The sequence below is a fragment of the Zerene cesonia genome, chromosome 18 (genome assembly GCF_012273895.1).
Source record: "Zerene cesonia ecotype Mississippi chromosome 18, Zerene_cesonia_1.1, whole genome shotgun sequence".
Lineage (NCBI taxonomy): Eukaryota > Metazoa > Arthropoda > Insecta > Lepidoptera > Pieridae > Zerene > Zerene cesonia.
Window position 1 is genome coordinate 75,004 of NC_052119.1, and position 14,321 is coordinate 89,324.

The 14,321-nt window shown below is 36.8% G+C and overlaps 2 protein-coding genes across 2 annotated transcripts in view; one reads left to right on the forward strand and one right to left on the reverse strand.

Moving 5' to 3' along the window:
• LOC119834033 (tetraspanin-11-like) overlaps nucleotides 1-3,896 on the reverse strand; it is a 6,238-nt gene extending 2,342 nt beyond the window's left edge. Inside the window, exons 1-4 of the mRNA XM_038358310.1 lie at nucleotides 3,453-3,896; nucleotides 2,939-3,083; nucleotides 1,675-1,883; nucleotides 319-510 (exon numbers count right to left, since the gene is read on the reverse strand). Of these exons, the coding sequence (XP_038214238.1) occupies nucleotides 319-510; nucleotides 1,675-1,883; nucleotides 2,939-3,083; nucleotides 3,453-3,518 (612 nt within the window). The 5' untranslated portion in view covers nucleotides 3,519-3,896. The remainder of the gene's footprint in view (nucleotides 1-318; nucleotides 511-1,674; nucleotides 1,884-2,938; nucleotides 3,084-3,452) is intronic.
• A 135-nt stretch (nucleotides 3,897-4,031) lies between these two features.
• LOC119834137 lies at nucleotides 4,032-13,371 on the forward strand. Its single transcript, XM_038358430.1, has 10 exons — nucleotides 4,032-4,170; nucleotides 4,350-4,470; nucleotides 5,029-5,225; nucleotides 6,968-7,250; nucleotides 7,524-7,833; nucleotides 8,114-8,263; nucleotides 8,663-8,704; nucleotides 9,044-9,282; nucleotides 9,581-9,841; nucleotides 10,181-13,371. The coding sequence occupies exons 1-10, from the start codon at nucleotides 4,088-4,090 to the stop codon at nucleotides 10,310-10,312; spliced, it is 1,818 nt and encodes a 605-aa protein (XP_038214358.1). The 5' UTR covers nucleotides 4,032-4,087; the 3' UTR covers nucleotides 10,313-13,371.
• The last annotated feature ends 950 nt before the right edge of the window (nucleotides 13,372-14,321 follow it).

Here is a 14,321-nt window from a genome sequence, read left to right on the forward strand (position 1 = left end):
GCGCCGCGCCGCCTCGCACTCCGCCGCCTCGCCCGCCTCGCCCGCCTCGCCCGCCCGCTGCAACACACAACGCACGTGCACATCGCTCATACGAGAGTTACAAATATGTGTGTGTTAATAATATTAATAGGTAAACATATAATCATGGTTCTAAATAAACCGGCTCGAAGGACTAGCAACGCTCTCCTAGAATCGTTAGATTAAAGTAGGCACTTGATCATCTATGAAATAACACACGGAACGAAAATGCCGAAGTATTATTTCTGCAATAAGAGTAATCCTTACAGAACATAACATCAGCATTGCGCCACTACTCACCACACAGCAAGACTCAGGCACATAGTAGTACGTGGGCTCCGCGGCCACGCTGAGGTCGAGCGTGTCGCCCCCCGCTGCCCCCGCGCCCCCCGGCGCCCCCGCGCCCCCCGGCGCCCCCGCGGCCGCCGCCTCCGCCGCGCCCCACGCCGAGTGCTGCCAGTCGCGGGCGCTGCTCGACCCGCAACACTCCAGCTGGAATATTTACACATATATTTTTAAAATTATCTAATAGTTAATAAATTATAAACTTAATTGTATATTTTACGTATTATATGGTAGGTTTTTATAATCGGTCTCATAGTTCTTGAGATTAACAAATTCATAACTATGTAAAATCTTCAGCATTATATTATTAGTGTGTTTGTTTGTTATCTTTCTCTCAGAGAGTAAAATATCTTAAATTGACGAAACGAGACTTTTTAACGGGTTTTAAACGCGATAAATTCATTGTATTATTTAGTCCGACGCTTAGAACATTTTAAAGCGAGCGTGGTCACGGGGAGACTTAGATGTTAAAATGTCTTGACGGTCATACGAAAATTTTTAACTACCTGAATATTACCTTGTGTCCTTCAACAATTCCGAGCATGTCTTCATGTCAAAATGTATTAAATATACAAGCAAAGCTTTAATACTACTGTCGATATACACATATATGGATAAAACAACTAATAAATCAATAATTCTTAACAACTGATCCAGTTCAGAAATTTTAATAACGTATATAAAAAAGTAAGGTTTTGTAAAACTTTTAAACTTATCCACCATCAATATAAAGTGCACTTACGGCATGGCTAAGAACAAAGCGATTGTTTATCCCATGCTGTTATTGTTAGTGAGAGGTGAAAGCACGACACATAAACACGACTTCCTGCAGCAGGAATAAGCCATAAAAGCTAAAAATGGACTGACGATAAACATCAGCTCGCAGGGGAATGTGTGGCAGCACGCACGGGATACTCTCACGAAATGGGATCTAACACAATACACTGCAACTATGCACTATATTTGTTTTGGTAATTTCCTCATATTACGTTAGTTGTCCCTGGTTCCTTATTGCGTTTTTTTTTTAAGTAATTGTCATCTGTTGCAGTGATCGCTTTTATTTAGAGGCAGGTAAAAGCTTAATACGAAAAATTAAGTATCTGTGACATCGTAATATACAAAAGCACGAAAGAGAACTTATGTGCCTATTTAATTTGGTTGAATAGACTCACTCATCGCGACGATTAAAGATTTTTTTAAAAATCGGGCAAATATTTTTTGCATTAAATGGACAGAACGTGTGGTATGCGTGGACAGAACGCTAGGTATTGAAATAACAAGCAGCAAATAGAGGTATATGTGCGCACTGACCCCCGCCTGTATGGCGTCCACGATGTGCGTGCTGGCGGGCAGGCGGCCGTAGTCGTGCTGCACGGTGTGCGCCAGGCGGTCGGCCAGCGCGCGGCGCAGCGCGGGCAGGTGCGCCGCGCCCCACCACGCCGCCGCGCCCTCCGCCACCGCGCTCAGCGCCAGCAGCGCGAACGCCGCCGCCAGCAGCGACGCCGACCCGCGCACCGCGCCTGCACACGCCCACCAATCAGCTCTCCCACCGCTCCCCACCGCTCCCCACCACTCCCCAACACTCCCCAACACTCCCCACCCGAACCCCGCGCCCCTCGTTATATGTCACATGTTGTATATGGTGTACCATTGGTGATTAATATCACTATCTGCTCGAGTGAGAACTCTATTTGGCACCAAAACAAAAATACACTAAGAATATGTAAAAAACAAACACATTAAAATGACGCCAAAATGGTACCCACATCTGTATAAGTTATAGAAAGTTTCTGTTATACTGGTTTACATAACAGAGTATGATTGCCAGTCAATAACATAATATAAGATGAATACCAAAAATACAAAACTTGAATACCATATGTAACCACATGTCAGAGAATATATAACAAACAGATACAAGAACCAGATACATTAGTACACAAGACAAGTAAAATAAAAATAAAAAATGTTTTTGTCAGTCTTTTATGTAGGAATAATGAATGGGGCAACTGAATTTGATAATGATTTAGTTTACTTTTTATCAATTAAAATTTCATTCAACCACCACAACCATTAGGGAAGGTATTAGCGCAAGATCAAAGGGAATCTTATGTATTATTTTATCAGAGATTTATATGCACTGAATTCCAAATTACAGTCTAAATATAAATTTACTTAAACAGCTCAATACTATACAAGTAAACTTATTAAGTCTCTGAGTCTCATTGCATGGCCAGTACAGGTATTGTCAATCAATTAAGCTCAATTGAGGAATAATAATAACAATGTCTCATAGTATATCACTTAGACTCAAATCAATTGAATGAAAGTCTTCAACTATGGCAACTTTCAAGGAGCAGGCCCTCTCACACTTTAATATCAAATTGAAGCACCTACTAGTTAATATAATTTGAAATGACAATCATGCCCAGAGTAATGCTGGTCCAATACTTTGTATCAATGAAACAACCTATTTTTAAGCTGCATTTAATGTTGCATAAAATGCAGCTTGCTGCATGGAAAATATGAATTTATGTACGACACATACTTTCTTTAATTAAAATACATTTCATACCAGCAAGTGCTGTGATAGCGCCGAGGGTGAGAGTCAAGCCCCAAATGGCCAAAGCGCCAAGGCCTGCCTTCCCCGATCCTGTTTCAGTTGCACGTCCGTCCCATAGAGCCCAGCCGGCAAATGCACATGTGCCTACACCTACACACTGAAAATTTTACAAATGTTTACTAAGAATCAGAGTTCACTAATTAATTAATAAAAAAAACAAACTGAAAAAGCTATTAATTGTACATTGTGAATAAATTTATACACAAGTTCATATTTGCAAGATAAATCTATTGCTTACATTCTTTAAAGTATTGTGTAATATAATCCCTTCTGTAAATTTCGATTATAATAAATATTAATTTTTTGCTTTTCTGGATAATTCTAGACATTAAAAACTAGCTTAGGTCGACGATGTTTACGACTGTTGACAATATCAATAAACAATTAAAATTAAGCATTATCTTTCTTAGATTATGAGATCATATATTTCATGAAAGAAACAGGATATATATAGAAAGGAACTTACCAAAAATATTACATTGAAGAGTATTAACAAACATTTCATCAAGGAATAACACTTAGACATGCCCATGTTTTATGTAAACGATACTTTTGCACAGGAAGTTTAAAGTCTATGTATTTGTAATATTTTCAATTTATTTGTAAAGTAATCTGCAGATAACTGGAAACTTGGTGAATTGATGCAAAATTGTAAATAAAATTACGTTTAATATATTTCGTAAACTCCCATTGCCATTTGCTTTGCAGACCTATTTTAGGTCAAATCAAAACTCAAACCAAAGCTCCGAAGGCGGATTAAGAGTCTAAATTATTTTATTTTGTATCTGTTAACTGTTCTATCTCTGCTACCAAAGATAAAATAATACGATCGAATGGAAGATTTTAAATGAGATATTTTTATATATTTCAAAGAATGTTAATACATTATTCATCAGTAATAGTAATTTACTACCTAATATTTTGTTTAAAATGAAAAATTAATATCACAATAACACGTTTACCATAAATATAGAGATGACTGCCATAAGCAATATTAGCGAAGTAGAATTCGATACATAGATAATCAATACTTTCGAGACCGCGAACACGAACAAAGTTTTGACAGCGAACATGGAAAGTCTCCCTTGAAAACATAAATAAATGGCCACCGTTTATGTTACGTTCTTCCTAATCGTTCAATTCTATGTTTGTAAAATGGAGGATGATAGCGAAGATAGGTTAATGTAAGTTAAACCCGGTATGAAAGTAAAATTATGTTGTTTATAGTGAAAGTTTGTGTTACATAGTTTGAAAATTAAAATTGGGGTCTCTTGACAGAAAGTTTCGCGCCACTTGCAATAACATTGTGTTATGTCCGCGACGCTACCGAGTAATGTTATCAATGGAAGCGTGTTGTTTACAGGAAAATATCAAGGAGAGAAACACGTTGGAGCATGAATTCCCAAAGACTAGAAGAAATAGTGGCGGAGTTGATGAAGCCCATCAGCGACGTCCGCCGAAACTTCGACACGGACCTCAGCGCGGTAAGTCCCAATACTCGCGTCCCTACTCCAGACTTCGGCGAGCCCCGGAAAATTATTGGATATGATACGTCTATTTATGATGTGGTCATCGTCAAACACCTTTTTCTTTAAATAAATTATAGACATACAAAATTTCTATCAATCAAAACATGTAAATTTTTATATGTAAATAATAAGGTAATGAAATAATTTTAAGATCGCAGGCTTTTTTTGATATATTTTTACCACATAAATTAACGAAAGTTGAGCACAAAATCACGTCATGTTAACATATGTAGTAGAGAATTACAATATTTACAATAAACTAAACACAACAAACTTGTGTGGCTATCTTGTTTAGAAAGATGACCTTGAGGTTATAAGTTGCATGCAATAACCAAATTTATTGAATTTTCTTGAAGCAGAACTCCTTAGTAACCAGTAACATAAATATATATCTTTTGATTTTTAGATTTTTACCATAATCACATAATGAGATAATAAGACACAATCAAATCAAAATTTATCTGTTCTCACGCATTTTCCTTCTAGGTGGATTGATATAAATGTTTGTTGTAGTTGTTGGAGGAATACCTGACGGAGGCGGGGCTCCATGCTCTGGAGCAGAGCGAGGAGAATGACCCAAGCCCCACAGAGCCCAACTTTGCGGAGATAGCTCTGTTACTGCAGCAGTCAGCTAATATTTACAGTCGGAAAGTTGACTTCCTGTACCAACATGTGCTCAGTGTCAGTGACTCTTTAAATAATAGCATAGCGTGAGTACTTATATTATTACTAGATTTTATAAAGCTTATGTATAGCACTAACTATAATTCCTCTAGTCTATCTATCTTCATTATAATTTCAAATATAGAGGTGTGATATGCATATTTTAATATCAATTTTGATATAATCTCTCTATCCATATAATCTAATCAAAGTAAAAAATATCTTATATCTTGCATTTAAATTATTACAAATTGAATAAGAAATATTTATGTTTAAAGTACACTGGATTCTTAAATAATAAACACCCTATTGCATTGAATTTTCTTTTATTCAGCAATGCAAGATAACACTGTAAAGGTAAAATAATTTTCAATTGTACATTGCCAAAACTCATGAAACAATTGAGTGAATGTCTTGACCTTGAGCTGAGCATTGCGCTATTATCTATATTTGCAAAATAAATACAAGTGTTAATTCTCTGTGAGACGACTACGCTTATCAAATTTAACAATATGCCTCCTCATTTGTATTGCAAATTTTGTGAAATGTATTGTATCAACAATGTGGTAGTTTAGATCTTTTAATATCATGCATCTCCATTTATATTGTAAAAATGACAGAAGTCATGAAAATCCAGATTGTCTTACCTTATTGTCTCTACATAATGCAAATAGTTCTTCTGTCACAATCATAGTTAACCTACTCCTCCGAAACGGCAAGACCAATTTTAATGAAATTATGTGTGCATATTGGGTAAGTCTGAGAATTGGCTAACATCCAATTTCAGACCCCTTAATGATAAGAGTAAGGCAGAACAGCATTTGATGGGTCAGCTAGTATAAAAATAAATTCTTTTAAACAAACAGTAAGTAGGTACAAAATGATCTCATGTCTTCACTGAGATAACACTATTTTAAATAATAATTTTGATAGTACAAGAAGATATGGGGCTCAATGTATTCTTTTGTTAGCACACCTTAAGCTGAGTATATTTGTATGGCCTATTTTTTCACATCTACATATAAATATAAGTATACTAGTACAATACCTAACTATGTGCATATTATTAAAATAAATAAAATTTGTTATGTCTCATATTTAATTGATATACTGATATTAATTTATACACTTCATATATTCATATCTTAATCTTAATGCAATCATTCGACCCATATGTAATGCAGTTCATTATACTTTTATTGACACTTCTGTAGAGTGTGCTTGAATTTATTATATTTAATTAATAACGCAAGACCTATCCAGCACTGATCTTGATGGAACTGTATTAGAAATATTGTATGTAGTAATTACTAATTTAAAGGTATGTATTGTTTGAATAGTGCAACATTGATGTCAGAGTTGGTCAAGCTGCCCAAAGGCATTTGGCTCAACAAACAACATCCAGAACCAAGTTTTAGATGGAACATTTTTATTGTTATAATATGTAACAACTGCCCCAAAGTCATCAGAGATTAGCAAATGTTAGTAATAGCATGTAAATATACCATTTGAGGAATCACAACTCTATAGTTTATATTTTTATAGAAGGGTGAGGCAATGTTTGACGAAGTTATAAATTGACTTATGATGAGGTAAATTGGTCATAAATGAAGGGAAAAATTTGTTGTCTATATTAATAACATTTTGTCTATATCTTAATAACTTTTTACAATATCTTTTTAGACTTTCTATCCACAAGTTAAAGAGATTAGTTTTCACACACTTAGTACAGTAGATTTTAAGAGTTTGATATTATTTCAAATCTCAAATAAAATGTTCTGCATTTTAGAGAAGAAACAGTTCATGAAGATGCGGAACAAGTGCAATCATCGTCTGCAAATAGACGAAGGACCAGAGGCCAAGTGGGGCCTGAGGAGTTTGAGCCCATAGCACTGGAGCCAAGCGCGAGTGCTCGCAGGGACTGTGTAGGGCTTCGACCTCCACCGACCCTCCCGCGCATGTACATAGAACTCGAGCCGCGCCAGCTCACTGACGCCGATGTGCAGCTACAAGATGCTGCAGGGGAGCCTATCGGGGTTCTGGCCGACTTCCACGTGGGCTGGAGATTACAGGTGGATATATAATTCTTCCAGTATAGTTGTAGTAATACAGGGGAACATATAAGTGTAATATAATTTGCTGTCTAAAATGTATAATGAGACTTATTTTATTGCTCAGAACATAAAAAAAATATTCTCTTAACAGATATTTATTTCTAAAATTTGTTGTATCATAACATCCAATATTATGTATTCTTAACTGAAATATAATCGTTGTTAAATTATAAAAAAAAAATGTTATTACTTATTATTCAGTAATGACATTCACGACACGTGTTCTCGCAGGGTGGTTTCCTAGTGGAAGAGCTGGAGTCCACAGAGTACAGCGGCGGGCCGCAGCTGCTGGAGCGGCTGCGCGCGCCGCCGTCCCCGTCGGGGGGGCCCGCGGTGCCGCCGCTGACGCTGGGGCAGCTGGCCGCGCCGCCGCCGCCCCCCTCGCCCTTCCCGCCGCCCTCGCCCTTCCACTGCTCCACGCCGCTGCCGGCCCCCCCGCCGCTGCCGCCGCCGCCGCCCAACAAGCGCGAGCGCAAGCGCCGCTGCGACGCGCTACCGGACGCCGGCGCCGCCGCCGCCGCCAAGCTGCTCGTGTGCGAAGGTGGGTAATTCGATCGGGATAAGCATTGTGTATTTCTTTTTTGTCTTTGAAATTTATAAATTTTTGTTGACATGTTACATACCACTCCAAAAATATATAATTTTATATATCTAGTATTTCAGTAACTACTGGTAGACGACAAATGGTTTTTTATTGCATTGCAATCTATTATGGTTATAGATTCTATTGTGTCAGATGCGTTTACCAAAATGAAAAATAATTGTTTCATTAAAAATAGACAGTTCCATCTGAAACGTGTTAATGTGTCGGCCGTTTCCAGAGGTGCTGACGAAGCTGAGCGGGTGCGGCGCGTGCGGCGAGTTCAGCGAGTTCAGCGTGCCGCAGCGCTGGATCCGGCGCGTGGTGGAGCGGCGCAGCGGCGCCGTGCTCGCCGCGCGAGTGCGCGCGCGCTCCCGCGCCCCGCCCGCCGGTACTGCGCGCGCATATACACACACACCCATGCACACACACCCATACACACGTATACTCGCTAACGATATGCGTACAGACAGAGATTGTAACAGATGCTTAGATAGAGGTAGAAAAACAGCGTTTAGTGCTGTGTGCTTGACATGCTTATGTGCTTAACATAACATTCATGCATACATCATATGTATTATGATGGAAATATTTAATGGTTTTTGAATAAAAATAAAACTATTAAAGTTATTTTTTTGAACCAGCCAAAACATAAATAATTTTTAATTCAAATGGAACAACAAAGTCGAACAGACCTTACAAACCTTTTTTGTTCATAATTTTTAGTGTAGATAAAAATAGTGTGTAACTAATAGAAACTATACTAAATAGCTACATGTATTTGTTGCAGATTTCAGAGGGTTCGATATCACTGATGGATCTGATGCTGGAGGTTAGTTATTCATTTTATTCATTATTTACTTTTGTAAGAATTTATGTATTTGTTATATAAAACTTAGATGATGAATTATTAAACGTCAATAATGCTATCTTACACATAATCTTAATAAAACTGTAGAATAATTTAAGGCGGTACATTAAATAAGAATGTATCTCGGGGTCTGTATAACGTAAGCCAAAATCATGTTTTGAATTTTTTTACTTAATATTTAAAACGCAAAGTTGGTTTGTACAGTGAAAATTAATGTTGAACACGCGGGCAATGCTTCGGTCAACACTAGGGTACAATGTGTACGCTTCTGTTCGTTTACGTGTGTGTGTTCGTGTACAGGTTTCCTGGGCTGGGTGTCGGCGGAGGCGCAGGAGCGGCTGGGCGCCACGGCGGCCGAGCTGCGGCGGCTGCGGCCCGACGACAGCGATGACGACGGCTTCTTCGAGCTCAGCTCCTACAGCGACGAGCACGCGCCCTCGCCGCCCGCGCGCCCGCACACCCCGCACACCCCGCACACCCCGCACAACCCGCCAGACGCGCACACCCCGCCCGACGCGCACAACGACACGCATAACATTGTGAGTGCAAGTGACTGACGCAACTGTGAGCATAGTGCAGCGGCCAAACGTTACAACGCCACATAACCGCACGCGCACGTACGGGACGCCGACACAAACGCAGGCAGATGCGCATGCGGGACGCATAGAGCATACCATAGCATATAAATTATGACTCTAAAGAGTAAATCAATAAACTATTAAGGCTCCTAATAATTAACACAGTTCATTCGTCTAACTCAATTACTGTAATAACAGCACTGTCTCTAAAATTATTAGTAATGTGTGCCCAACAATGACATCTAAATGAAAATTGCAGACTTCGCTGAACCAGAACCCCGAGTGGTACCTGTGGCGGGAGCGCGTATTGGCGCGCAGCAGCGAGGCGGCGCCCGACGTGCAACTCACCGCCGCGCGCCTACTTCGCCGCCTCCGCCCCGCCACGCCTTCGCTTCGTCCCGCCTCCCCTTCGCCCGCCGCGCCTACGCCTCGCGCCGCGCACGTAGACGAGCTGTTGCGCGCGGAGAACGAAGAGCATGGGACGCATCCGGCTCATCTTACGCTCGCCACGCTCTTTCTGGTAATATTACGTTTGATTATTTCAAGTGCAGCGACTTATTATATAAATAGCTAAATATGTTACTTTCAATAGTAAACAATTCCTGTAGAATTATGTTATATGCACACACTGAACAGAAACCATCGACGGTCGTTGATGTTATATTAAAATTAAATCATGCATATAATATTCTTAAAATTTGACCTGTGCAAATTATTTCAAGATTCGCTTGCATGTAACAGACTGGATTCTCATCTCATCATGTTATTTTCATTAGATCAAACAGTTGAATTCAAAATTCACAACCTTTCTACGCTTTCTGCACTAGAAATTGAGTATAATTTAGTATGTGTGTTGCAGGCGAACAGCGGCAACATTGAGATCATCCAAGGCGAACCTCTCACTGTAAACTCGTTCCACGTGCGGCTCGTGTCCGACGACGAGGCGCTGCTGCGGCCCGCCGCTCTCGCCGCGCTCGCCGACTGCAGCTGAGACCGCTCGCACTAGCAGTGCTGTGTGTGCACTGCGGACACACAGACTGAGGGATACACGCATAATAGTCAAAACATCCGTGTGAGCAGCAAGAAAAAGCCTATAGTGTGCTAAGATACAAGAAAAGACGAATGTTTGCAAGCATTAACTGCAATTTGTGCATCACGGCGTATCTACCTCTAGTTTGTTTATAATACAATTATAGAAGATAAATAAAAAAGTATGTATAACATACCATATACTGAAAGGAAAGATTATACAGGTGCCAACCATAAAATGATGAAAATTTGCACAATTCTTTGCTCCACGCTTCAAATATAATAAGGCTATGGACTTCCTCAATCCTCGATATGAAATAATTCTAAAAACATTGGCACACATTATTCAGAATGGCACCATAGATCTGCAATGAGTAAAAAAAATCTTCAACATAATTCTTCATACACACTGAAATAAACTACCATAGTAAAATACCGTTGCAGTCACTGCCTCCTAGCAATATGAAGATGGATACCTTTATTGAAGATATGAGCCTATATTGTATAGGTATCAATTTGAAGTGATAACATACTGATAGATTTGTTGATTATGTTCCAAATACTGTATACAAACTGAGTAAATGAAACAAACTCATTAACATAGGTTGTGTAAATGTATTACGCGAAGTAAAGTGACCTACGTGGTGCTACTGTGGATTGAATACAAGCATTAGTGGAACAGGTTCAGTGGCGATCTAAGTACTGTGTATATATGTACAATATTGTTGACTAAGTTATGATCTAGTAGTAAGGGGTGTAAATGAAGATGAAATATCAATCCATGGTGACTTTTCATAGAGCTTTATTTATATGGAACTGTTGCTGAATTAATTGGTTTTAATCCAGTGCTGATAATATATTTACTTGAAAATTTATATTTATACACAGCAAGAGTTATCTATTATATTTTAATTTAAAATATTGTGTTGTAAATTTCCACGAAATATTTATTCATCTTCATTAACACGCAAAGTGCACACAATTCCGCCTCAAGTTGCCTTTGGATAAACTAGTTATAGTCTGTTTTTACCCTCCTATATGATCCGTGTTATCAATAACCCATGTTTTCAACATCATATATATTTCTTTACAAATAACAAATAACGCTAGGCATAAAAAATCTGTTATAATTATAATTATTTATATGTTGAGGTCTCTAGGTATTGTTTGGAAATTGTTACAACTAACTTAAATTTAATTTCTTAGCAGCAGTGGTTGTTTGAAAATTTATAGTGTAATTGTTCAGGTTCGTCTAGCCTTGTCTAGTCTTTTAGATACTATTGAACTATAATCAAAACAAAAAATACGGCGTTTAAAACATATAGGTCTTCAATATGATCATATGTACATAATATTCTTAATTCAATAGTGAAACCAGAACTATTATAATATAATTATTGTTTGTTTGCTTCTTTCATTACGAAGATTATAATTATCCATTTGGTGAAACTGGAAAGCCCATCAATAGACATCTTAGTAAAAAATCAATTCAATATATGTAATTAAAAAAAAATTACAAAAATGTATGTTTGGATAATTTACTTTTAAATGGATTAAAATTTAAGAAATATAATTTAATTAATAATTATGTAATGTCTTTTGAAATTTCTTAAACATTTTTGTAAGCTCATATTAGGACAATTAAGGAATACATACAAAAACGGAATGAGAAAAAACTAAGAATTTGTATATAAAGTTGTAAATATTTGTAAAAAATGTGAGGTTATAAGAATATTTTGTAATATTCAGTAAATAACAAATAATGTGTACATAAAAAGTATCAGTATTTTTAAAAAACAAAGATAAATATTACCAAATATTTGCTCTACCAGAGATCCTATCTGGTAAAATATGGAGTAAAATAATTTATATAAAGAAAGAAGTATTGTATTTGAATATTACAAATTTAAACTCCGTGCAATTTTAGTATTTAAAATATGTTTATACATTGCATTTCTGAACATCATTATTTTGTCACATTTTTTCAAATACTATGTTTTTGAAGAATAGATATAAATCCATACAGATCCTTGGCTACGTGTTTACTTTCAAGAAACTATATGGAACTTGTGTACAATATCATGAGCTTTATATTCTATGATGATGGGTTGACACATGGGTGTTCAAGTTGCATTGCTTTAAGTTATATAAGATCTTAATTACAAGTTGCCTGTAATAAAATATAATAATAAATAACAGGCCTCCTGTGAGGGTTCAGACCATAACCCTCATAGGAGGCCTGTGTCCCAGCAGTGGGAACATATATGGGCTGATGATGATGATAAATAACAATTGTATATATTGGTCATGACGCTCAATACTTTTTTTATGTATATTGTACTGAGCCTCTTATAATGTCAACATCATCATCATTGTTAAAGTTATGGATCTCAGGTGTCTTTGTATTCAGGTGTGGATGGCCTTCAAAATTATATTTTGTGTATCTGCGTTTTATTTCTATTTGTTTTTTTTTATTTTGTAATTCTTTAATCAATTAAAATTAAGCTTAATTTTTTTTGTTAATTAGCATTCAAATGCATCATAAATGGAGAAATTTTAAAGAATAGAAAAAGATCGATCACGAGGCGGGATTCGAATCCGCGTCATTTCGCCGAACCGTAGCAACGTCTAACCTCTATAATACCTCGTTTGAATCGCGCATCGTCATACAATTTTTTATATTCTTTAAAATTTCTTAAAATTTAGCTATATAGAAAATTTAGTTTGCTTTTCATATTGGCATGTGGATTGTGGATTGTTATATAATTTTCGTTTATGTTTATAGCATTTATTGGACACATTACTAAAAATACTGAAATGACTAAATTTATTGTCTTATATAAAACCCTCGTAAAACGGGTACTATGAAATGTGAAATATTTAGTACAGTCAAAACGTAAATCATGTAGATGAACACTCATTGACAATTATTTCAATAATAACCGTAGGTTTTCAATACCGTGCATAAAATGCATATATTTGTGAAGGTTTCAATGTTTATAATTGTAATATATTATTTGTACATGTGGAAAAATAAAGATTTTGGTTTCTAATTATATCATTTAAGTGTATCAATTTTTTCTACCAAAATTGTCTGGTCAGTTATTCCCAATTCATAAGCGATAAATATTGTACAGGTGTGTCCTGGGGTCCTATTATTATATTTTTGAGGACGGGGCGAGGAAAAAATCAGAAATAGTGCGCAACAAACTTATGGCAGTATAGATTAGTCTCCAGAGTAGATTAATATCATGTTAGTCTCTTTATAAAGCTGGAATCTGGAAGGCAAATGTTTCTTATCCCTGAATCGACTGGTTCGAACAGGTTTTTTTATGTTTTTATATACCTGTGTCAATCATCAATCAAATCAATCATCAAAGTGGATCTCTGAAAAATGCGACAAGAATTATAACTGTAACTATATAAAATATAGAACAGATAATATATTATGCTTCGTCTATGGAGCTGACAATTTTTCATATCGGCTAGTTTTTATATTTATGTGTGCTATATTTATTCTTGTAGAAACAAGAATTATACAGAACCTACAGTCTAGCCTGTAAATATCGTAAATGAAATTTTACAAGTCTTTATGTTACGATAAACCTTTATATTTTATTAGCATACCTACCATACCAGAATTATTTTAAGTATTATAAAAGTTTAATAGTACACGTGCTGCTATACATGTATGTATATTACCTAAAGCATTTTCAATAGCACTGTAGTACTATTTGTTGTTGTAAGTGCTAAGTAGTGTAACTATCTAGCTGAGTTGAATTTTTATAAGTTTAAACAGGGTCGGGGTAAATTTGCGCTTTAGTTTTTAGTCTCTGCATAATATTAAGAATTAATCTCGATCTGAAAAAGGGTCTCAGAATACCCAAATCCTATTATGTTTTTTGACGTGACAACGTCTTAAATTAGGTTGCGGCTCGGAGTCACTCATGAAAAAGTGTAACGCCCGGTAA

Bases quoted from the DNA above. Each gene is read 5' to 3' on its own strand.
- LOC119834137 (XM_038358430.1), top strand. From the start codon at position 4,088: ATGGCCACCGTTTATGTTACGTTCTTCCTAATCGTTCAATTCTATGTT. The intron at 4,171-4,349 runs GTAAGTTAAACC...TGTTGTTTACAG, and splicing joins GATAGCGAAGATAGGTTAAT to GAAAATATCAAGGAGAGAAA. The intron at 9,842-10,180 runs GTAATATTACGT...TGTGTGTTGCAG, and splicing joins CGCTCGCCACGCTCTTTCTG to GCGAACAGCGGCAACATTGA.